This window comes from Haplochromis burtoni, unplaced genomic scaffold, assembly GCF_018398535.1.
Source record: "Haplochromis burtoni strain Fernald_Lab_line unplaced genomic scaffold, NCSU_Asbu1 Contig_374, whole genome shotgun sequence".
Lineage (NCBI taxonomy): Eukaryota > Metazoa > Chordata > Actinopteri > Cichliformes > Cichlidae > Haplochromis > Haplochromis burtoni.
The window spans coordinates 433684-459644 of record NW_024582735.1 but is presented as its reverse complement, the minus strand read 5'-3'; the positions used below and the strand labels follow the sequence as shown (position 1 = coordinate 459644).

The window sequence follows — 25961 nt, the reverse complement described above, 5'->3', positions numbered from 1 at the left end:
ACAGTGGAGGATCTAGTGGCGCTGATGGTGTCTGGATGGGCTCCTCGGACCTTCCAGCAGAGACAGAAAACATCTGAAGCGACCCCTCCGGACCCTCCAGCAGAAACAGAAGACGGCTGGAGCGACCCCCCGGACCCGCCAGCAGGAACAGAAGACGGCTGGAGCGACCCCTCGGGACTTTCAGCAGGAACAGAAATGGTTCCTCTGACCCTCCAGACAGATGGCTGGAGCGGTTCCTCGGACCCTCGAGCAGGAACAGAAGATGGATGAAGAGGTTCCTCGGACCCTTCAGCAGGAACAGACAGGATTAACAGGTACGGAGCCACAAATCCTCCAGCCTGCGGTCATTGAGTCTGCCCTGTGCTCCTCCATCACAGTCTGGTATGGAGCAGCCACTAAACAGGACAGGAGCAGACTGCAGCGGACTGTACGTGCAGCAGAAAGGATCATCAGCGCCCCCCTGCCCTCCATCCAGGATCTGTACCTCTCAAGAACCAGGAAACGGGCAGGGAAAATCATCACAGACCCCTCACACCCTGCACACAGACTTTTTGATCTGCTGCCCTCTGGCAGACGGTACAGAAGCCTGCAGACCAGGACCACCCGACACAGGAACAGTTTCTTTCCCCTCGCCATCTCCCTTCTTAACAGTTGACCTGTCACACTGCTCCCACTGCCAGACTGCAACTGCACCTTATGTACATTTTGTAGTATTCATTCCACCTCATTCATTTCTGTATTTTATGTATATAAGTTTAGATTCGTTATTTATAGTTGGTTTACACAGCTTTGTGTATGTATGTGTAATGTGTATATATAGACACGTGTGTGTGTGTGTGTGTGTGTGTGTGTGTGTGTGTGTGTGTGTGTGTGTGTGTGTGTGTGTGTGTGTGTGTATTTACATTGCTGTGCTTGAGAGCCACCATCTACCGGAACCAAATTCCCTGTATGTGTCTGCACATATACTTGGCCAATAAACACGATTCTGATTCTGATTCTGATTCTGGATAAGGCTGTGGAACAGTCGACCACCACAACTACTTTTGGTTAACTCTGTGGATTCTTTAAAAAGCAGTTTAAAACTTTTGTTTAAACAGAACTTCTGTTGATCAACGCCTTTTTCAATTTTACATTTTGATTTATATGCAACCTTTTGTATTGACTATATTGTTGATTTTGTTACCAAACGTTCTGTTTATTTTAACCTTTGTTTACAGCGCTTTGTGACTGCCTGGCTATGAAAAGTGCTTAATAAATAAACTTTACTTTTATTTTATTTCTCCTATTACCTGTGTGTGCTGCTTGGCTTGGGCCTGCAGCGTCTCCAGTTACTGCTGTGGTGCTGTCTCTTGCTCTTGGTGCATGTTGGCCGGCTCCCTTGCATCTTGTGTGATAGGCACAGTTGGGTGCCAATGTAACACCACGGTCATGGGAAACCCACCATCCAGCTTCAGACTCTCAGTTTCAACTGAACAGGTCGCGTTTATTCTCACAATTACTGTTTTACACGTGTGCTTCACTTGCAGCTTTTCCTCCAGCGTTCTTCCACTGCTGCTGTCCTTACTCTCTGAACATGACCGGTCTCAGCATTTTACTGAGTTAAAATAGTGGCTGGCACACTGTGGCTGTGCGCCTAGAACTGCCCCTGAACCCTCTGCTCTACCCCTTCCCTGCAGCTGCACTACACCAAGATACATGAAACTTCTGACATTTTTAAACTTTTTTTTCTCCAAGAGTTACAAGACTGTCACATAGAATCAGTTCTTCATCTGCGTTAAATGCTATTGTCTTGCTCTTATCATAGACTGGCAACATACCAGATGATGTGAAAGTGTCGCCATACAACAGGAGAATGCTATAAAGTTCCTCTGCTAAGTTCGCAAATATGGACGGGTCATAGCTCAGTGATTTGATTCTGACCTGATGTTGGTACTTTGTCACATAGTTGTCATTGTGATACTTTACTTGGAATGCAGTACTCCAGTGTGAAGCTAGTCTCAAAGAATATTTTCAGTATTTCACTGTTGGCTACTCTCACCACAAACTTGGACTTTAGGGTACCTTGTTTATATCCTACTAAAGTTTCAAATAAGCTAAATTCAACGATTGAAATGCAGCAGCACTTTTCTTTTTGTGTTTTTTATGCTTTTTCATTGCTAGTTCCTGCAATGCACTGGTCACTTTCAGTAGTCAGGAACTGATAGACACTGACCTCAGCCTGAAGCTAGACTTTATTTGGATTGGACCGACAGTATCCATCAGGATTGCAAGATCACCAGGAGCTCCATTGGTTATTGTCAGGAACAGCAAGAGATGGCAGGAGAAGAATAAAAAGCTGGGATGCAGAGCTGGCTATCGTGTCCAACTGCAAAAGCAGCAACACAAACCCCTGCTTCCATTCATCTTCCTAACTAACGACAGATACCACACAAACAAAATGGAAGAGCTACAATCAAAGATTTACTACAACCATTTTGTCCGGGCGTGTTATCTACTGATTATAACTGAATCTTGGCTCCATCCACAAATATCTGATGTTTCACCGCCAGGACTGCAACAAAGACTCTGGTAAGGGATCACCTAAAACTTATCATTAGTAAACAGCAGAGAGACCAGCTTGAGGGCATCCCTATCGTTGCTGGGGATTTTAATAAGCCATGTTTGAAATCGGTAAACTCGAAATTCCACCATCATGTTAAGCGTCCTACCAGGGGCACAGGATACTGGACCGTGTGTACAGTAACATCAAGCAAACCTGCAAAGCGACACCCCTACCCCACCTGGGACAATCTGACCACCTCTCTCTCCACCGGATTATAAGGCACATTAAACGAAACAGAACAGTCAGATTAGTCAAACTTTACTCAGCTCATTCTTCTTGCTTCCTCCACTTCCGTACCATCGATTCCTAATGTCGTTGCAGTATATTAATGACTAACCTTGTATTGTGGATGGATTTTCTCAGTTGTTCTCCTGACTGAAGTTTGGTCCGTTTACAGCATCCTGCCATGCGATTGCATTTGTCTCTAACCATCGGGAACTCTCACGTTAACTTTTATCGAGTGGAAACAAGTTAGCGTTCATCCTCCAGCTTCACTGTGTATATGCTATGCTAACATAGCTGTGTATATCATTATATACCAGCTAGCCCAACTTCAGTAACCCTACAAACATCACTGCTGTTTAGTTTTCTGTCTTCATTTATGTAGTTTTCTGTCTTCATTTCTTCTTCATCTTCTGTTCCTGCTGGAGGGTCCTTCATTTAAGTGATAGCAGAAATTTTCAGAAATCTCTCAGTCAGAACATGGTATATCATGTTTAGGTGGAAACTAGCGAGCTAACTTCCTGCTAACTTCTAACTCTGTTAAATATAATAAATTCTGTTTTCATGGATGCCTGGATGTTAAACTTAATTGTTACACCTGGTAAAACAGCATAGCTGATCATTTTGTTAAAGATGAAAGAATTTAGACAGTTTTTTAACTCTCAGTGATGCTGCAGTGTTTGTTTGACTTTGGGACCTGAAGCAGAGTTTGGACCCAGATTACTCTGCAAGGCTCCTGACTACGGTAGCCGTAATGCCCCGACAATCCATCAAGCGGTGCGGCTTCGTAGCTTACCAAAGTCGTACTAAAACATTTTTGACAGATTTTTGAGCGCCGTGTACCACATAAAATCAGTTCGAGGTCAGTAAGCACAACCAGAATTCATACATAAGGCGCACTGGATTATAAGGCGCATTGTTGATTTTTGAGAAAATTAAAGGATTTTAAGTGCGCCTTATAGTGCGGAAAATATGGTATTGCAAAATATATAAATCAGACGAGTCGATCCCACACCGATCCCGGCATTTTCCTAGACATGAGTAGGTTGTATATTTTATGTAGTTCTAAAAATCTGTTAATCCAGGTGGAGACTATAGGAGATGCATACATGGTGGTGAGCGGCCTACCTGAAAGGAACGGAGACAGACATGTGGATGAAATTGCCAAGATGGCTCTGGATCTGGTAGCAGCCGTCAGACAGGTCTCCATTCCTCACATGCCCAATGAGAGGCTTCAGCTCAGAGCTGGCATCCACACAGGTCAGAGGAATTTATTAAGATACAGCAGATGTTTTCTGTGTTATAGAAAATTTGAATCTGCGTGGGGATTGATAAAAATGTGAATCACTACAGTGACCTTGGTCAGGTGCTTTGTGGTAAGTACCATCTAGTAAAGGAACCATATCAGATTACGATTCCTGGATATTCAAGGTCAAGGTCAAGTTTATATATATATAGCACATTTCAAACAGCCGATGCTGCACAAAGTGCTTAACAATATAAAAATGGCATTAAAAAGCAACAATCCTCAAAAATTCACAATCCTCAGGACGATTCTGTTGAAAATCTTAAACATAGAAATGTTGGCATCCTCACGGAGCTTTAACTGTGTACCATCAGAACAAAGCCACAAAATGTATTGGAGATGATAGACATCAGGTAAACTCAATAACACTTAGTAGCTCTTAGATGCAAAGCCTATATCCAGGTGTTTGAGTGCTTTTTAGTTTGCATACAGTATACACTTACTCTTCAAACAATTTCAAGTTGTCCACATTGTTTGTGGTTTTACACAGTCTTTATAGCTCCTTAAGCATTATTCAGCATTAATTCAATCTTGTACTTTCCACATATGTGAGTATATAAAAGTCTGAGGAACATCTGATTTACATTTGCCAAATCTCCTCTTGAAGGTTGTCTCCTTGTGCAGTACTTACTCAAAAGTACTTACTCCTTATGCACCACAGCTGCATGTTCTCCTTTGGACATGTTAGCAGATTCTCATGTTCTTGCAACTTGTGACAATGGATGAGTGTGCTGCATCTGTGCTGCCAAGATTTTTGCAAGGCAGTCACTCACAGCGTAAACCAACAGGGTTTCAATTCTTCAGTTGAAGAAACAGTTTGCTATTGGTTCTGTTTTGACACAGAAACTGATCTTTGGGCTCTGTTTAAGTTTGTTGTTCATGTATACATTCTTGAACAGGACTTATAAGGAGCCTATATGGAGTGCTGGGAGCAGTCCAGGTGTGCACAAAGAGACAACCATGAAGGGAAGATTGTAAAAATTTGAAAAAGGTACTTTTTTTAACTTCCATGGATAAAGCAACAGATGATTTTGACTAGAATTTGTATTTCAGTTTCTTTGCAACACATGAGGCTACTGACAAACCCAAAACACCAAGTCTAACATGGAGTATGGCAGTTCAGACAGTCTTCACTGCTTGGCACACACACAGCTGTGTGAGCCGCAGCTCTCGTGCTTGCTTTCAGCCACTTGAATGTTGCTTCTGACCGCTTCTTGTGCATGGCCCTTGGTTCCAGCGTCCTACTGTGTAAAATAGGGAAGGCACAATTAGGTGATGACTGGCAGCTATGAACCTAACATGCACCTAGCCTATATACACATAAAAACCTGCGTCATGGGATAAGCGATGACACCTCATTCACTTTGTTTTAGTCTGCGCACGAACATATAGAGCCGTCTTTGTGCAGCTCTCTTATTACACTCATCTCCAGCATTACAGCCAGTTCCTTCTGAACTACTTGTCTTTTATGTACAGATAATCTGTAGGACCATGAACACAATGTTACACCTGGGTGAGTTTCAAAGTGGTGAGTGTGGTGTGAATGGGCAAGTGAGAGAATGCATCTGGAAAACGCTGTTGTCTGAACCAGCGTGAGATGGTTATCACAACGGTCTTTCACCAAGTTCCCCAGAGATACAGTTTCTGTCTCTCTCCATGCTTTAAGGGGGTGGGGGTGCTATATGTGTTTTGCTCCACCCCTGTCCGAATGCACCACTTTATAGTCAACATCCCTCACTCACTGCATGACCACAAAAGGTCCCTGCCACTTGGCAAATAACTTTCATTTGGATAAGGAGAGTAATACAAGTACTTTATCATCCAGTGTAAATTCTCTGATTTTAGCCCATCCACAGAACACACACCATCTGCCTAGAAGATCCACCCGGCAGAAGTGTCGTGGCGTTTGCACGAGTTCCCGTGAGTTGGGGAATGCACGTAGCCATAGGTTGGTTAGTGTGCGCCGTCGCTCAGGCATATCTCTCATGCTTTCTTTTAGCCACTTTAATGTCACTCTGACTGCTGCTTGCAGCTTTTCTCCTGTCTCCACACGCCCCTCACTCCCAGTGTCCTATTGTGTAAAATAGGAAAAGCACAATTAGGTGATGGCTGGCACCCTGACACCACCCCTCCCAGCTTAGCCACAAACCATACCCCACCACCACACATTTTACAAAAATTACAGTTGATATGTCGTTGCTTTTTTCCCCAATCTTCTTCCATTGATGAATATTCTGAATGTTTAGTGCTAAAGGTTGTTTTTTTTTAGAAGATTGTAAAGTGTTGCTTCTTTTTCTCCTGCGATGCAGGTCCATGTGTGGCAGGAATAGTGGGCTACAAGATGCCAAGATACTGTCTATTTGGAGATACCGTCAACACAGCCTCTAGAATGGAATCAACCAGCCTGCGTATGTGCAGCTAGTCCCAGTATACACTAGCACACACAATATAGCACAATATAGTGGACATGAAATGAAACTAAATAGACTGTATGTGTTGTATTGGAATTTGGTACCAAAAAAAGCTTTCTTGGATCTTTCTTGCACAAATATACAAATACAAATCTGGAAAAGCTTAAATCTTTACATGATGTCTGTTGATTTTAATTTTTCTTTATGCCAGCTCAGAAAATCCACATCAGTTCAGAAGCATACCTGGCTCTGATCAAAGACAATGCTTATGAGCTGCAGCTTCGTGGAGAGATTGAGATTAAGGTAAAATAATTTCCAGCTATGCCATAATATGTTATCATTAATATTATTTTATTTATTTTAAGAACGTTCCCAAATTTAAATTAAAAGACAAAAAAGTGAAATTTGGTGGAAATTTTATGTTTGTTAAAGAGTCTTTAGTCCAAGTTTTTACAAAACATTTTCTTACTTCATGTTCAACACAAGTCTACTTTAAGAGATTTCTTAAAATTTCCACATATACACAAACAATATGCAGTGCTTAGTTTTCATTTTGGGTTTTTTTGGTGAACAGTACCTTGTCGTTGCTCCTTTTTCACGCGTGGTCTTCTCCTGCCAGGGTAAGGGCAAAATGTATACATACTGGCTGATTGGCCACAAGAACTACAGCGTGCAGAATGACAGTCTGGTTTGCCACTGGAATCCCAACATGGCCAGAAAGAAGAAAATGTTAGCAGGGAGCCAGGTATCTGTGAGCAATGTGAGTTAAAGTGCTTTAATATTCTGAATATGTTCCATTAGAGAAGCATCCGTGCATGTCCTCCAGCTTTTGTCCTACATAGTTTAACACTGAGCCTTAAATGTTTGTTCTGCTGTGAATAGCACTGTAGTCATTCATTTGTTGTATAAAAACAGGTTCATACTAATTTTTTCCCATTATTTCTGTATTACATCTTCCCTGACTAACTGTAGCTGTCTATAAATTTACATTTTCATCAATGTATTACAATTTTGTTTTGATATTTTTATGTTTGTGTTCTGTATGTATACGTTTTACTGCAATTGTGTCACGTGGGTATTACACCAATTAACCCACAGTGTAACCACCAAGCTAATGAAAACTGGTTCTCAAAAGCATGTTACAATCTCGTTCCAGATGTTAGCATTATTTTCTCATTGACTTATGCTAAATATACCATTAATATACAGTGCTTTTCTACTCTGAGCACTCAACGTGCTTTACACAACTTGCCTCATTCACCCATTCACACCCATTTGCTTAAGCACTTTTTCTAAGCTCTTTCCTATTCCAATGCAACACATCTTCCAGTGTGTGTCAGTGTTCTCCATCCATCCAACCATCCATCTTCTTCTTATCCAATTCAGGTTCACAGTTAGGCTGGAGCCTATCCCAGCTATTATAGATCAAGAAGAGGGGTACACCCACCTCTGATGAAGTTTCACAAGTGTCAGCTTTGCTTTTATGCATAGATATAAAAATATGGATATGTACTCATAAAAAATCATAATTATAATATTTCTGAGTAAAAAACTGAATTGAATCAAATCAAATCAGAGTCGCATCAGCAGAAGAAGGGGATGGAAACAGAAGGGGATGCGGATCCGGTTCAGCAGCTGCAGTAACTATAGCCAAGCTTGGGACATGCTCCGGAACCTCCTCTTCGGGGCTGAGACTGCCCGGCTCCCAACCTCCAGCTACAGGAGCTCCCTTAGAGACCCTGGCCGTGCTGCTAGGTGATCGTTGGCCAGGGTCACCGCCAGATCCAAGGGCTGGTGGCAGCAGACCCACTCTGCCATTCCCGCTGGGAGCCCCTCCATGAATTGTTCCCGGACCACCATATTCACTAACTGGGCCTCCTCTTTTGTGGGAGGTACCTTTGTCTGGCTCTCGGACTGTTTTTTATGGGTGGCCACTGGCTGCTCCCAGTGCATAATAGCAAGCTCCACCACCATTTGTGCTAGTGCCTCCACCAGTTGTGCAGGTCACATATCCGTCATCACGCAGATTCACTTTGGGCACCACTGGAGCACTAAGGACCTCACACACAGCCAGAGGGTCACGGGGAAGTACGGTTTCTTTTATTACTGTTTTGCACACAAACACTTTGGCACATGCAGGCCGGCAGTATCCGGCTTCCCAACTCATCTCTGGTGCTACTTCCTGCTCACTGCTTACCTCCTCTCTTCAGGTCCTGGCACCTGCTGAAATAGGAGAGGTAGAGGGCGATCATGGCTCAAGAGTTGGGAGTTCGCCTTGTAATTGGAAGGTTGCCGGTTCGAGCCCCGGCTTGGACAGTCTCGGTCGTTGTGTCCTTGGGCAAGACGCTTCACCTGTTGCCAACTGGTGGTGGTCAGTGTTCGGCAGCCTCGCCTCTGTCAGTGTGCCCCACGGCGGCTGTGGCTACAATGTAGCTGCCATCACCAGTGTGTGGATGACTGGATGTATAAAGTGCTTTGGGGTCCTTAGGGACTAGTAAAGCACTATACAAATACAGGCCATTTACCATTTACACAATTACTGCCCGGTGTGATGATGGCCTTCCCTGGGCCTGCCTCTTTAGCCCATGTTTAACATCAGAATAGAATCTTAATCTAAAGACCTCATACTGTTGCATCACACCAATAGAACAGAACCCTTTCTACTTTTCAGATTAGGCTTCAGACTTTCCTTGTTGATATAGCCAGGGCTGAATCCTCCCTTAGCTCAATACACTGACTGTTTCTTTTTCGCTCACCCTTTTTCACTCATTGTGCCCCACTCTTCATCTCCCCCATTCTTAATTGTTATTCATCTCAGGCTCTCCATATTAACCAACTCGGCTCCCTCCCCTCACACTCTGAGCCTGGTTCTGCTGGACGTTTCTTCCTGTTAAAAGGGAGTTTTTCCTTCCCACTGTCACCAAAGCGCTTGCTCATAGGGGATCATATGATTCTTGGCGTTTTCTCTGTTTTCTCTGTGTTATTGTAGAGTCTTGACCTTACAATATGAAGCGCCTTGAGGCAACTGTTGTTGTAATTTGGCACTGCATCAATACATTTTAATTGAATTGTATTGAATAGCTAAAAAGCTTCAAAAAACGCATTGAACTGAATACATTTATGAGAGCAAAAACATTTAACATAATTTTATTTACTGACACTTATATGACACAGATAGTGTAGCTCTATCATCTAATAGCAAGTACATGATTCACCTCATAGTCAGTATTGCTGCCAGTAGCAGTCTGGTGCAATGAATTAATATATCCCCACAGCACCATAATCACAAACATACTTTTAATGTTATTTTTTGTTGTCTACATTGCATTTTGTACACATTATAAATTGATCAGAAAATTTCCCAACCTTGTTATTCACAATTCGTTGGTTTTAATGTGGAAAAAGAGTGTTACAGGCAGATTACAGAAAACAGTGCTAATGTTTAGTATATACTGGGACTAATGGGAACATAAAATATGAGAGTGTGACAGTTATATGATTGGTCATATGGTATTCTTGTAACCCTCTTCCGGTGTTATGTTAATAAAAACAACTAAACTAAAACAGACTATGATGAATAACAATCATATGGAATTGTGTAAAAAGCTATGTATCTTTTCTAATATGAATGTACCTTCCATGTGTACTTATGCCAGTCATCAGTGACAGTGCAGAGTCTGACCGAGAAGGCTTCCACTCCAGTGTCTCTTCTCATGAACCAAACTTCGCCACAGCCACCGAAAGACAAACCTGGCAAGAGAATGGCAGCTCAGATGGAGACCTACAGCAGCAGCTGCAGTACCCTTGGCTCTATGATTGGAGGACTGCAGGGAGGAGATAAGAGTCCTCAACCCAGCCAGCATAGCAGTGGACTCAAACCTGATCTGGTTCCTGTCTCCAACCAGCATGTGTAGCCAATAACTGCCAGCATAAATTAACCTAAGAGAATCTGAGAAATTAGTTTGTTGCAGGTAGCGCTTTAACAGCTGAAAGACATAGTTAGTTGTCACCTGACATAAAAAAATTTCAACTCATACTAATTTCCTTCCTGAACTTTTGAGTTGGAAAGTCTCACTCATACCAAGTATTACAAAGAAAGTTCGACATTCTGTCATCAGACACACGCCAACAGTGTCAATCAGGCCAAGCAGACACACAAAGGTGGTTATCTATGGAGAGAATTTTGGCTCAAAAGGGTTATAAATGCATACATTATCATCCACAGCATCAGCGTATTTAAACTATATATATCAACCTTCACAGGGTACTGTGTAGTGTCTGTAATTGGTAAATCTATGTTTTCCAGTAGAGTTCTGTTTAGAAGAAGGCCAGATGACAGCAAGATCTTGAACGCAGCTTACATTTGTGAGTCTGTGTGAAGCTGGCAGCATGAAATTCGTCCCCACGTGGGCATGTGACCTGTGCAATTTGTGCACTCGTATTTAAGGTTGTAAGTGAGAAGGATGTTACATGTAGTTTAGACATCTAGATGCACGGAAAGCTTTTTGAAAGTGAAAATCATGTGAAGTTGAACTTCATAAATTATGTGTAAATGATCCGTAGTTATTCATGTTTAGGTGCATGCATTTGCAAAATAGTTTACATGTGGTTAAATTGCTTTGTATTTGTGTGTGGATTGAACATTTTTGTAAAGCTTTATTAACATACCATACACATTTTTAACCCTTTTGAGTCCAATTTCTTTCCAAAGTTATTGGCTCAGAGTAATTAGGCTTGATATTGAAAATGGCCCCAGAACCAGACTCCTGGCAAGGGACTGGACTCAGTCTCAAGTGTCCCTTAGAGGCAGTGGGCAAGAGTGGGTATTCTTGCTTTCTCCGAGTAGACAAAAGGTTTGTTTTCTTGTGCTGAATAATAGTTCAGAGTACTCAACTTTCTTGGAGTTGCTGGGTGGGGTTCTGGATGATGCCACACTTCGTATCGACAGACTTCAATGACAATGACAGCTAGATCTGGAGGGGCGTGATCAGGTGGAACAGCCAGCCTGATCTGGACAAGAGAAATGTCCTGCCATTGGACTTTTGTTGGGTGGTGGGAGTTAAAGAGTAGGCGCTTGTCTTGTGTGTGGGTTTCTGGTAAACTTCAATGTTGAGGCTTTCATCCTGTTCAATGAGCACAACACTGTCCAGGAATGGTAACCCATTATCCTTGGTATCCTCCTCCCTAAACTTTGTTTTTAACCACTGAGTTGATGTGATCCGTGAAGGTTTCTACTTCTTAGGTTTTGATTTTGACTTAATATGAAGAAGAACTTGTGTTCTTTGTGTTGTGTTGTGTGGGCCTCTGTGTTTGTAGGTTTATGTCCTTGTGTTCTGTGAACAACTTTGTCTAATACATTCCAGACCATTATTGTTTGTACAGCTTATTAAAAACAATGGATGTTTCATTAATGTGGTAGGTCTTAGATAGAATTAATGTCATTTTACAGTACTGTACAAAGGTCTTGAGCCACCCTTTTTCTCTTGATGTTTTGAAAATTGGGAATAGGTGCAGTGACGTGCAAACAGACATGGAAATATAGTACACAACACAAAAAAAAGAGTCTGTGCAAATCTAACAAGCTCTAAAGTCAAAACTTGATATGGTCCTGGGCTTTGGTCCAGTTTTGAGGGGTTTTTGTTACTGAAGTCTTGTTATTTGATGTTCTGTTTGTTTGTTTGTTTGTTTTAGATTTTTAAACTCCTTTATATCGTGACTCCTCTTATTTAGTTCTTGCTTATTTACATTTGTATTCTGGTTGGTTTATTTTAGTGTAGTTATTTTTAGCTTTCTCTGTGGATAAGGTGCTTGACACAGTGTTGATTTTCTGAAGCCCCAACATTTAGAAACACTCCCCTGGAGTCTCCCCTGGCACTGCCACTAAACCCACAGCCCCAGCCTTCTCCTGCAGCTGAGCCACAGACCACACCACGTCACACACATTTAGTCTTTTTTATTTAAATTGGGGATATTGCTTTACATCAGTTCTAGTGAACTATGTAATGGGATCTCCTGAAGCAGTGCCCCTGCACTCCATTCCTGCAAAGAGTGTGGCGAAGGTGCTCTTTCATGTAATTACCCAAGTCGGCATCCCAAAAAAGATACTGTCTGACCAGGGCATTCATGTCTCCCACACTAAAAGAACTGTATGAATTACTGGGCATTAAAGATGTTTGCATCAGCATCTATCACCCTCAGATTGACAGGCTGGTCGAGCAGCTGAATAAGATTTCAAAGTCCATGATTCAGAAGTTCATTTACGAGGATGAGCAGAACTGGGATTGCTGGTTAGACCCTCGGTTGTTTGCATTTGGGTAGGTTCCCCCTTGATCTACTGTTTGGCAGGAAGACACAGGGTGTGTTGACCCTAATTATTAAAAGCTGGGAGGAAGGCCCAAGCCCAGCTAAGAGCAAAATTCAATAGGTCCTGGACGGGAGAGCAAAACTACACACATTGTTATCACAAGAGAATTTGCAACACATGGACAACAGAGGGTCTAGGATCAGGCAATACTGCTTCCTTCTTTGAGCTCAAAGGTACTTTCCAAGTGGCAAGGACCCTTCGTAGTGACACAATGAATGGGTGACACTGACTCTGAGATGGTAGATTAGATTAGATTAGATTAGATTAGATTAGATTAGATAGAACTTTATTAATCCCTCGGGTGGGTTCCTCTGGGAAATTCGATTTCCAAAAAAGCACAGCACCGACAGAAGTTACAGAGTTACAGAATATTATATATATATATACACACACACACATTTATATAAATACAGAGACAATATAAATAAAATATACGAAGGGGATAAATAGAATAAATAGGAATAAAAAATAAAAATACAAGTGAATTGCACATTTCAAGTATTGAGGTCTATTGCACTGTTGACTATTTACAAAAGTATTGCACAAAAGGTATTGCACAGTGAGGTGAAGAGGCACTACAGCTTAGTTGTTCCCCCCTCCTTTGTCCTCCTGTTTCCCCTCCCTCTCCCCTCCAGAGAGGAGTTAAACAGTCTGATGGCGTGTGGGACAAAGGAGTTTTTAAGTCTGTTAGTTCTTGTCTTGGGGAGAAGCAACCTGTCACTGAACAGACTCTTCTGGTTGTTAATGGCCGTGTGCAGAGGATGCCTGGCATTGTCCATAATGTCCATCAGTTTCTTTAGTGTCCTTTTCTCTGCCACTGTCACCAGAGTGTCCAGCTTCATGCCGACCACAGAGCTAGCCCTCGATCAGTTTCTCCAGCCTGGATGAGTCCTTCTTTGCTGTGCTGCTCCCCCAGCACACCACAGCATAGAAAAGTACTCCAGCAACCACCGACTGGTAAAACATCCTCAGGAGCTTCCTGCAGATGTTAAAAGACCTCAGCCTCCTGAGGAAGTACAGTCGGCTTTGGGCTTTTTTATACAGGTGCTCTGTGTTGCATGACCAGTCCAGTTTATTGTCCACCCACAGCCCGAGGTACTTGTACTTGTTGACCACCTCCACCTCCTCCCCCTCTATCTGAACCGGCAGTGGACCTCTCTAGACCTCCCGAAGTCCACAACCAGTTCCTTAGTCTTTGAGGTGTTGAGTTGCAGGTGGTTTGTGTGACTCCATGCGACAAAGTTCCTCACCAGACTTCTGTACTCCTCTTCCTGATCATCCCAGATACACCCCATGATGGCTGTGTCTCTGCAAACTTCTGAATGTGGCATAATTCAGAGTTGTAGCAGAAGTCAGAGGTGTACAGGGTGAAGAGAAGAGGGGACAGCACAGTTCCCTGTGGTGCTCCTGTGCTGCTGACCACAGTGTCAGACGTGATGTCCTTCAGCCTGACGTACTGTGGTCTGTCGGTGAGGTAGTCGGAGATCCAAGCCACCAGGCAGGGGTCCACCTCCATCCTGTTCAGTTTCTCCTGAAGCATACAGGGCCGGATGGTATTAAAGGCACTGGAAAAGTCAAGAAACAGGATCCTGACCGTGCCTTTTCCCCCATCCAGGTGTGAGTGGGCTCTGTGTAGGAGGTACAGGATGGCATCCTCCACTCCGAGTGTCGGACAGAGGAGGAGCCCCACAATGTTGTATGTTGCCCAGTCGTATGTCACTGAAAGAGCACCATTTTAACATGGGACCTGGCATGACGATGAGTTCACGGCCCTACAGGTTACCTGAGCATGAGACGAAAATAGTTCAGAAAGAAATAATAATAATGTATACTTTATTGATCCCTGTGGGGAAATTCCTTTCTGCATTTAACCCATTCACTCAGTGAAGCAGTGGGCAGCCACTGGGCGCCTGGGGAGCAGTGTGTAGGGACGGTACCTTGCTCAGGGGTACCTCAGGGTAGCCATTCAGTGGATTTGAACCCCTGACCTTACAATGGTGCCACCACTCTACCTACTGAGCTATCCCTGCCCCCAATGGCTGAAAGACTGAAAATGAGAAAAATAGAAGAGTCACAGAGAGTATGGTGTAGCCCCAAGATGGGTCTCTACGGTTCTGTGTTGACTACCATGAATAAAGTGTCTCAGTTATCCCACGCCCTGGGTCGATGAGCTCCTGGGCCAGTTGAGTACTGCTCATTTTTTCACGAAAAATTGCCTTCTTGGATGAATTTGATTGGCTAATCAGTCTTCAGAAGAGGCCAGGCTGTCTAGAGGCTAGACAGCTGCAAAAGCATCACTAACACTGCAACAATGTGTACTTGTGGGTCTTTGGTGTCACAAATGATAACAGTTTAAGTCAAAATTAGAAATTTTCATCACTCCATGAGAACTATTGCCACTGATTTTCAGTCCTGTTCTTGTTTAATTCAGCGTACCTCAGCCTTTTCCCCTTGTTTCCATTCCTAAACAATGGCTTCCTGACAGCTGCTAGGACCAGAGACCGGCAGCATATTTGTACTGGCACGCACTGGGGCTGCGGCGGCTGAAGCATTTGCAGGGCGCTGGTTGAGTGCCTGTGTGGGTATATGCTGAGCAGCCATCAGTGTGGGACCTGGGTGTTGTTGTTGGTGGTGGTTGTATAGATGGTGTTTAAGGCCTGAGGCCTGGGTGCTGACTGACGCATAGCATTCGGCATGTTCTGGAAGTGCTGAGGGCGCACTTCCAGAACTTCCAGCTGGTCCAGCTGTTTGGCAGAGAACACAGCACAGTTCTGAGCCTGTGGGATAGCTGCCATGAGGGTGGAACAGGCTGGTATGGGTGAAGGACAGGATTGGGCACAGCTCGGACAGTGGCCATCTTTTGCATGTACTAGTTGGTTAGATGAGCCTGATGCTCCTCTTTCCGCTGAGCAAGGGCCACATACAGTGGCTTTGTAGCCATAATACGTCCATTCATCTCTGTTACAGCTTTAGTGTCCTCATCTGAAGAAGAGAAGCACACAAAGCCAAAGCCTTTGCTGCGGTCACCCTCCATCATCACCTTAGCACTCATCATGGTTCAAAATGAGGAGAATTATAATCAATATGTAGCTTGCCATCACCAGTGTGTGAATGTGTGTGTGGATGGGTGGATGACTGGATGTGTAAAGCGCTTTGGGGTCCTTAGGGGACTAGTGAAGCACTATACAAATACAGGCCATTTTACCATTTACCAATATATGTATAAATATAAATATATATATAAATATCTTTTTTTTTTTCTTTTTTACTAAGTGTTCTGTTGTTAGTAGACTCAATGGTAGCTCATCCCTTGACTTAGGTACTTTTTTATTGCTTCACTGGTCAGTGTTTAGTAGCTGTGTTGGAAAGCACCCGAGCACACAGTGTTACAGACAGGTGAATTCCTTTATTTATAACTATTTAAATGTTTGTGCAGCTTTCCAGCCACCTTGTTAATGCAACACACTCCCCTGTCAGGTCCTGGCATCCTACTGAAATAGGGAAGCATGACCATGTGATGGACAGCAGCTGTGTGGGCCAGCCTCCCCTGACACCACACCCCAAACCCACTGGTCCATCCCTCCCCTGCAACTGAGCCACAAATCACACCCCACCACGGCAGCTTAACAAATAAAAGTGGCTAATGTCCAAAGAAAAACTTTGAAGAGCTTCAGAAAGACTGGAGAACTGAAGATAATTGTTAGTTGTTGTTTTTTAAAGAATGAACGTCTGGATTCTTAGATGCAAAGTATGAAAAATGAGGTGGCTAAAAACTTTTGCACAGTACTGCACATAAAAAGAGAGTAGGCCTAATGCTGAATGACTGAATTCCCTTCAGCAGCCAATATGTATCATCCTGGTGGTACGATCTCCATTACTTTGATTGCAGCCAACTTCTGCTCTGGCTTGGCAACAAAAGCATGTTTAAATGCATACATCCTGCGCTCCAGGTCATAGGGTGCTGGAGCCCATCCTAGCTGCCATTGGGTGAGAGGCAGGCTATACACTGGAGAGGTGGCCATTCTGTCATAGGGCTAACATACAGAGATGGTCAACCATTTACACTCCCATTCACACCTATGGCCAATTTAGTTAATTTAACCTTACTAACTGCATATCACTGGGAGAAAGCCAGAGTACCTGAAGAGAACCCACAGTCAATTGGTGGGAAAGAGACAGACTGAAGTCCCCCCGGCTTACCTCCCATCACCTGAGAGAGGGTAAACACCCAGCCTTTAATGATTAAAATGATGTAGCGTGCCATAATATGTGCTTCTGCTAATAGTAAATCATCTTTATTCTTAATGAAAGATAAAGAATATAATTATGATTCATATGTTGAATGAGTGCAGTTTGAGTAATGAAAATTATTCTCTGGATTTTGTGTGTGTGAACATGATCCAGCTTCACAGATTAGTGTCTGTGTGTGACTGTAGGAATGTGGAAAATTAGGAATTATTCTGTAGTAGTAACACTACAGGAGCAACCAATGCCCACTAATTTAATTTATGATTTTTGACTTTTTCCCCTCTCTCTCTCCATTGTTTCTGATTGGAAACAAGAACTGGGCTCCTCTCCTGTTGGATTATATCCACACAGAGATAGGCGCATCGTAGCCATAGCGTGCCCATTTCTGCTTTCCGCTCTCCTCTTAAAGATCAAAACAAAGTCAGCATTAGCTCCGAGTAGGTTGGTTGGATTAGTATAATTCAAATTATTTGATTGCTTGAATATTTGATTATGCTTTTGATTTGCTCCTGCTAAACTGTGTCAATAAAATATCCTGCATGCAAAAAGTTTCTTTTTTTTTGAGTAAATTCTCGACCATCTCACACTTCTGTTTAATCATTTTCAGTCTGACATTCATTCAGCTGTGTGAAAACTGTAACTTTAATCTCAGCCAAACTGATTTACTCAGGAACAAATAAAACATTGAACGCAAAACACTGACAACCTTCTTGCTGTGATGCCACAGTACTACACAGTACAGCTGGTACTGTGTAGCACTGTATTTTACACTTTATATGCTTTTTGTTAAAAAATTGGATTTAAAAAATGTACATTTGTAGTTTGCTGAACTTGTTTTGGAAATTTCACAAATTTTAGCCCCAGGAGTCATCGTGGACATGCAGGAACAGTGAAATGTGAAAAGTGTGTGCGATAGGAAACGACTTTAGGATCAATATCAGTTGAGTCTTCAGCTATGAACGTTCATATTGAGTTTCAGCTTGTTGTATACTTGTCAAACCCAAAGAGCAATGCTGGGGAGGAAATACGTATCCAATATGAAGAACTGGTTCCTTCAGTGGCCCCTTGAGGCTGGGGCCTAAATCTTTACCCAGTCAAAATGTGAAATACATAACAATAAAAAATATGTTTAGAAAATTATCTAGGTAGATAGGTAAATAGTTCCCCCTCTTTTTTATGTTATACATTCAAATGATATTGAGGCTTAATATTGGAAATGATGGCAGCTTTTATTGATGGGTGTCAGGCAGGCCTTATGGAGGCATTATGTCTGTCTACTGGATGTTTTGTGCTGATTTAGACATCATGTGCAACACAGCCGTTGAGGCACGTCGGTCATCATGCACCTCTCAATTTTTGTAACATGGTGCGTTGTGCTGTGGCCACCGCAGCTGGCATGAAAACACAAGAGTACAATCCTGTTGGTTTTTGTTACCATTTCAATGATACAACACAGACTCAGTGCAGAAGCTTAGGTGTTGGAATAGCTGGAAAACTTGAGTTTGTGGAAAACATTTTGCAACAAAACAAAGTCTTGCTTTCTGGTTTTGTCTTTTTTGCTTGTGTAGAAAAGGTTTAGTAAAGTTTATTTATTAAGCACTTTTCACAGACAAGTGGTCATAAAGCACTGTACACAAAAGGCTACAAAAATGATGAATTAACTAAATAAAGACAGTAAAATAAGCATGTAGTTTTAAGTAAATATTAATTCAATATAACATTCTCAACAGCAAGCCTTTTGTTTTAGCTGCTTTTTAAAAGAATCCACAGAGTCAACTAAATGTTGTTGTGGTGGTGACGGTTCCACAGACACGGTGCCACAGACTGAAAGGCATCGTCCCCCTGAGTCGTGTACGGGAACAACTAACAAAGTCAACGAGCAGCACTGTATTATGCAAGAAGCTGAGACGCTTATGTGGAGATACTGTCTGAGTGGCGACACCTATCGCTCAGGAGAGTACTGCAGCAGCTGCCTGCAGCTTAATTAATCCCCCGCGGAGTAGTCATTTTGCTTTTCTACCTTTAAAAGCCGGAGAGCAGCCAAATGGCTGGTAGGCTTTTAGCTAAGCTTTAGCTTCAGCCAAGTGGAAGCTAAATTGGCTAGTCATTCATATGTATATTAGGTTGTTACCTGGGAATTCTGGAGGGAGGGGAGTGGGGGTGTGTGATTGAGGGCGTGGGGGAGCTGCTAAAAGCTGTGACTTCCTTTTGTGTTTCATCTTGATGCATTCTCAATCATCCAGGGAAATAAATCTCCAAAAGTCACCAACTTGGAGTGTTTCAGTTTGCCATCTTAGGGAGAAATCAACACACATGGGTGTATGTCCTTTGTTGCTGAGATTTATTGATAAAAACAGTACAAAAAACCAACCATTTGTACACATATTTACAAATAATAATAAAAAGTGAGTGATACATTTCAACATTTTCAGCAATCACTCACAATCCTGGCACTGCCATGGTATCTGTAGTCTGCATTTACCACATGTGTATCTGTAGCAGTGAACACATCCACAGTAGCATGATTGTTCTTGCATGTTATAAAACACGGCAACTGGCCAGCGCCGTGTTCCTCTGCGGACAGTGTACTCCCGAACCATCTGGTCCATCACATCCACGCCACACTTTGTTTTGTTGTAAAGGGTGACAGTGTTTGGCTTCCTTTTGGTAGTGTTATCAGTCTGAACCACGCTGTGCATGCTGCTAAGAATATAGACTGTCTTCTTCCGTTTGGCCGCATACGCCGTCAGCGTGGCAGCAGAGGTTGAAAACACCTAAGAAATAAGATAAATTGTTATTTCCATAGCCCTTTTACACACAATGAAACACATAAACATAGAACCACAAAAGACCTGCAACATACCTGAGTGGTGAATTCATTGCGATCTGTCTGTCTAGTGGATTGAGGAATTTCCCTGCGAATCTTGTTGACTGTGCCGAGGATGGTGGTTTTCCGTCTAAGAAGTTTTTGCGCAAGTGAAAGCGATGTGAAAAAATTGTCCGTGGTAACATTTCTGCCCTTGTCTAGGAATGGTTCCATCAGCCTCATTACTACATTTTCAGAAAGTCTCTCCCCAGTGGGACGATTGGGGTCCTTGCCAAGATATGGGAAGACATTGCAAATGTACTTGGATTTTAGGTCGCAAGCCACCCAAAACTTGATCCCAAACTTGTCAGGTTTACTTGCAATATACTGCAGGAAACAGCACCGAGTCTTTGATGGGAAAAGCTGTTCATCAACGGTGATATGTAGACCAGGGTTGTAGCACGTGATGCAGTTGGTGACAAATGATCCCCACACACTGGAAATTGCAGCGAACTTATCAGTCTTTGCTCGATCACTGCGGGTGGACTTGTCATCAAAGCGTAGGTGTTGCATGATGTCTTGGAAGCGGTTTCGTGCCATAGTTCCAATTATCTGTGGGTTTCCCAGGTTTGCTGACCAGCAGTCATTTACAGATGGAACCCTGTAAACCCCCCGCAAGATGACAATTGCAATAAATGCCATTAGTTCAGGGAGGTCCATGAACCAATGAACATGCTCCGTTTGCTGTGCATGTTGAATAGTCCATTCTTGAATGCTACGAAGCATGTCAAGAGTGATGAAACACAGGAAGCTCTGAAGGCGACTCGAGATACTTCTCCTGGCCTTAGCCGTTGGCTCTCCATCTGCAGCGTACGCTTCTATTGGGGTGAAAGGGAGACAGGTCCCCACATGTTCTTCACGCCACACTGTGCCATCTTTCGCTGTCTCAGTCCCCAAACAAGCTCTCTTTTTCGGTGGAGAAGCAGTCTCCTCATCTGCAGTGTGAACAAATTCAAATTGTGAGCAAAATGGGAAGGTCAAACAAAATCACAAATGCATGCATAGATACTAATTATAATTCCAGTATCTCCTCCTCTGTATCAGAATAATGTCTGAAATATCTTACTTACTAACTACATCCACTTACTTGTTTGAAATGAAAAAGGAAATAACATGAAATGAAACTAACCGGAAGACTGATCAGACAGCTCTGAGTCCGAATCCGGCTGAACTTCTAGGTCTTCTCCATCCGAGTCACAAGGGTCGACTTCCGTCAGGATCATTTCCAAGGCCTGCTGAGTGGTGAGTCTTCTCTGCATTTTCTTTCCTTGGAGAGGAGGTCCGTACACCACAGAATTCTTCAGGGCAATGAAGGATTATGCTAAGTGCAGTGAGATTGTACCATATATATATACCCTTGATCACAATTGATCAAGAGCATAATCGCTTGCAGTGTCGCTAAGCGGGGTGTGACGGGTTGCAGTGTTATTTGTGGCATCAATCAGAGCACTGGTCTTTGATAAATATGCTTTTATTATACCAGTGGTCTGATTGATGCCACAATGGACGACTGATCAATGGTCCATTGTGGCATCAATCAGACCACTGGTATAATAAAAGCATAATCACAACTGATAAGTTCGCTGCAATTTCCAGTGTGTGGGGATCATTTGTCACCAACTATGGAAATAACAATTTATCTTATTTCTTAGGTGTTTTCAACCTCTGCTGCCACGCTGACGGCGTATGCGGCCAAACGGAAGAAGACAGTCTATATTCTTAGCAGCATGCACAGCGTGGTTCAGACTGATAACACTACCAAAAGGAAGCCAAACACTGTCACCCTTTACAACAAAACAAAGTGTGGCGTGGATGTGATGGACCAGATGGTTCGGGAGTACACTGTCCGCAGAGGAACACGGCGCTGGCCAGTTGCCGTGTTTTATAACATGCAAGAACAATCATGCCACTGTGAGATGTGTTCACTGCTACAGATACACATGTGGTAAATGCAGACTACAGATACCATGGCAGTGCCAGGATTGTGAGTGATTGCTGAAAATGTTGAAATGTATTCACTCACTTTTTATTATTATTTGTAAATATGTGTACAAATGGTTGGTTTTTTGTACTGTTTTTATCAATAAATCTCAGCAACAAAGGACCTACACCCATGTGTGTTGATTTCTCCCTAAGATGGCAAACTGAAACACTCCAAGTTGGTGACTTTTGGAGATTTATTTCCCTGGATGATTGAGAATGCATCAAGATGAAACACAAAAGGAAGTTCACAGCTTTTAGCAGCTCCCCCACGCCCTCAATCACACACCCCCACTCCCCTCCCTCCAGAATTCCCAGGTAACAACCTAATATACATATGAATGACTAGCCAATTTAGCTTCCACTTGGCTGAAGCTAAAGCTTAGCTAAAAGCCTACCAGCCATTTGGCTGCTCTCCGGCTTTTAAAGATTGAAAGGTAGAAACCTGGCAGTGCTAGTGTTATCATGAGACTGTGAGATGAGGCTTTGACAGTGAGTGAAATGATTATTGCTGCAGGTGTTCTGGGGCTTTACTCATTGAAGTAACTGTAATTGACTTTGTATCAGAGTTTGATGTTGGTGGAATTTAGCTGATTATTTACCAATATGGTAAAACTTTAGTTGTTTAGTTCACTTACTAAATACTCCTTAAAAAGTAAATTTTCTTAGAGTTAGTGGAGGAAATAAAAAGAAATACTAGACTTCAAATTTAACTAGTGGATACATATTTGCTTATGTTAGAATTTATTTTCATCTTTAAGGCTTATAACCCCCCATTACTGTATATTGTATAATTTCCACACACATTTCTGTTTTATCCTTTACTGCCCACAGATATGTAGAATAGTTTTGAATTTACAGCCTCTGATACCAGCAATAGCAAAGACTCAGGTAACATCCCAGAAAGACGATAAATCCCCCTGACACTTAGTAGCATACACTATTTGTACCGAAGACTTTATCCTTAGCGTGGACCAGTTTTTGGCATGTTTTGGGGTTTGAAAGCCCCAAAGGTTTGTAAGAAATTACAGGCTAGTCCCAACGTCAGCAACAGGATCAGCACCGATTCAAGTGAGTCTGCTCTTGGAACTGTCTTCATTTCATATACATACAAGGGCCAGTACTAACGGGCAGAAACATGGATGTGCCATGGGTTCCCCAGTTTTACCTACTGACACCAATTTGTATATAGAGGAAGTGAAAAAGAGCGCTCTCTTATCCTAGCCAGAAACACCACCAAGTCATCAGTTCAGGTATGTGGATATATTGAAAAGAAAATGCAGATGGCATAAGTGAAGTAGAACAATAGTAAAAATCCACAGGAATTCAGATTTTTAACAATGGCAAAGACTTTTGGTCAAAATTAAATCTCAAGAGGTGCCACAATTCACTGATCACATTAACCTGGTTAAAAAACAAACCAAGTTTACCAACAGGGACATGCTAGACTTTGATAGTGAGATTTTCATTAGTAATAGGGGACAATTAAAAGTTGATGTGTACCTTAAACCAGCGTTAAAATGTGCCCAACCCCCCGCACAGAGTAACATATGCTTTTACGTGCCAGGAGAAATGCATGATCTATCATTCGGGAAAGCAAACAACATGAGCCTAAACAAATGTCACAAAACAGACGAACAAGAAGAGAGAACGCCATTTATGTAAAACAGGAAAGAGCATTTCTGAACAGAGGACAATGCTGTGATTGCAGCTGCATCAGTACAGTCAAGTAATATCCCAGTTCATTCAAAGTGCTTTATACAGCATGCCTCATTCACCCACTCACACCATTTAATACAAGCACTTTTGTATTAAGTACAAGCACTTTTTTGCTTAAAAGCTTTCTGTTTAACATTCACAAACAATGGGGGAGGCGATCGAAGCCCTTTGGGTGTCTACCCTCCCTCTTTTGATTAAAAACTGGGAGCTTGAGTAGCTTTGCAGGCCTGGTCCTACCAGCCACACCCGTTAAGGACAGCTGACCTCTAGATCTGTGTACCTGGTAACTGACTGGGTTGAATTTAATGGCTTGGACCAAGCCCCAAGGGTCTTTTACTTTTAAACTGCTGGAGTGAGAGCTGTTCATATTAATGTAGATTAATTCTCAAGTTTTTATCTTTACTGCTTCACAAAGGAAATGTCAACAATTTACACTTTAATTGCGGAGTATTTTATTAAAGGAGTTTAGCAGGAGCAGAGCAAAAGCAGAATCAAATAAAAAATAATCAAAACCTGAAATTATACTTACCTAATTAACCTACTCTGAGATATTCTACCCTCTACATTGATGGGGAGGAGGTAGAAAGGTTAGAAATCTTTAAGTTCCTCAGAGTCCACATCTCGGCAACCTTACCTCGTCCACAAACATTTCCCACCAGGTAGGGAAAGCACAACAAAGGCTGTACTTTCTCAGGAAGCTGCGTCCGGCCCAATTACCCCAGAGACTGCTAGTAAACTTCTACCGCTCCACCATCGAGAGCCTGACATACTGCTGCACACTCTGATTCAACTGCTGCACCGCGGAGGACAAGAGGAAACTGCAGCGGGTGGTGAGGGCAGCAGAGCGGGCAACTGGCACCTCACTAACCCCCTCAGAGACATTTATACTGGCAGACTTCAGCAGAAAGCCAGCATCATCATCAAGGACCCCTCGCACCCTGGACACTCACTTTCCCCCCTTCCCTCTGGTAAATGCTACAGGTCCATCATCTCAAAGACAAACAGACTCAATAGAAGTTTTTACCCACAGGCTATCAAACATGCCCTACCTCCACCCTGATTGGAGGATAACTGCACTGCCAACACTCATGGACATTACACCTTATTTATAGACCCTATTTTTATTTTTACTATATTGCAACCAACATTCCTACATTTTTAAACTGTAATTATTATAGTAGCAACAGCACCTCCACCCCACTCGATGCTGCAACAGCAGCATCCACCCCCCCCCCCCCCCCACACACACACACACACTCAATGCAGATGTATGTATAACTTGTACATATCTTTCTTGTGTGAATGTAAATTTGTCTGTGTTACTGTGTAAATACTTACGCTATTGTGTACTTCACACACATGGAACAATGCCAAACTGCCTTTCATTGTTCTTGTAACAGTGACAATAAAGACCTATTCTAGAGCAATCCTGCAGCAGCGTTCTGCTGTACGGATCACTCTCTGGAGAGCTTTTTGGTCCTTCACACAGCTGTTCCCAAACCACGATGTCATGTTCTGTGTGAGGATGCTCTCCACAGCGCCTGTATAGAAAATCCTGAGGATCTTTGGAGAGACCCTGAACTTCCTCAGTTGTCGTAGGTGATACAGGCGCTGCCTAGCCTTTTTGGTCTGGACCTGAATGTGGGCAGCCCATGTCAGGTCTGTTTACAAGAGTAATAAATGTTGAGCTCATAAAAAAGGTCAAAGTAACAAAACTGAACTCAGGCAAAGCCTGCAAACTTAACAACCCAAATGACTGTTACCAACAAACATAACTGACCTAAACATGAAATGACATATCGTTAGCTTCATAGCATAAGTGCCTAAGTCATTTTTTTGTGTTTTGTGTTTCAGACGGACAGGATGATGCAGCAGTGGTAGGGGAGTAAAGTTAGGCAAAAATCTCAATTTGACCAAAAAATGACTTAGGCACTTATGCTATGAAGCTAACGATATGTATAATGGCTGATCAGACCATTGTGACACATGAGGGGTAACAAACAAAACAAAATCATAAATCACAAACGATGCAGTACAATCTAGTTTGTTAATAAACTAAACCCTAAAGAAGAAAATCAAAACCCCATTAAACCCTAAACTCAAATATTTAATTAAATACAAATACTTTGTTTTTAAAGTAAAGAAAACACACATTCCCCCCTTCAGCAGGAAGTGGTGGTGTGGTCCAATTATCTTCCTTTGTATTTAATGGTTTCAAACCCTGGCTACCATCTTTTGTCTCC

The 25961-nt window shown here is 42.6% G+C and overlaps 2 protein-coding genes and 1 pseudogene across 2 annotated transcripts; 1 reads left to right on the top strand and 2 right to left on the bottom strand.

Moving 5' to 3' along the window:
- The first annotated feature begins 220 nt into the window (after nucleotides 1-220).
- On the top strand, nucleotides 221-12233 carry LOC102306682 (guanylate cyclase soluble subunit beta-2). The gene is made up of 7 exons (XM_014340461.2): nucleotides 221-381; nucleotides 2161-2251; nucleotides 3910-4084; nucleotides 6440-6538; nucleotides 6753-6844; nucleotides 7161-7301; nucleotides 10198-12233. Exons 1-7 carry the CDS (start codon nucleotides 221-223, stop codon nucleotides 10453-10455), a joined length of 1017 nt encoding a protein of 338 aa, XP_014195947.2. The 3' UTR covers nucleotides 10456-12233.
- A 3135-nt stretch (nucleotides 12234-15368) lies between these two features.
- On the bottom strand, nucleotides 15369-15960 carry LOC121815929 (annotated as a pseudogene).
- Nucleotides 15961-17490: 1530 nt separating this feature from the next.
- Nucleotides 17491-21332, bottom strand: LOC121815928. Its single transcript, XM_042229003.1, has 4 exons — nucleotides 21149-21332; nucleotides 20017-20954; nucleotides 19636-19927; nucleotides 17491-17555 (listed from the first exon to the last, which is right to left on the bottom strand). The coding sequence occupies exons 1-4, from the start codon at nucleotides 21276-21278 to the stop codon at nucleotides 17491-17493; spliced, it is 1425 nt and encodes a 474-aa protein (XP_042084937.1). The 5' UTR covers nucleotides 21279-21332.
- Between the last annotated feature and the right edge of the window lie 4629 nt (nucleotides 21333-25961).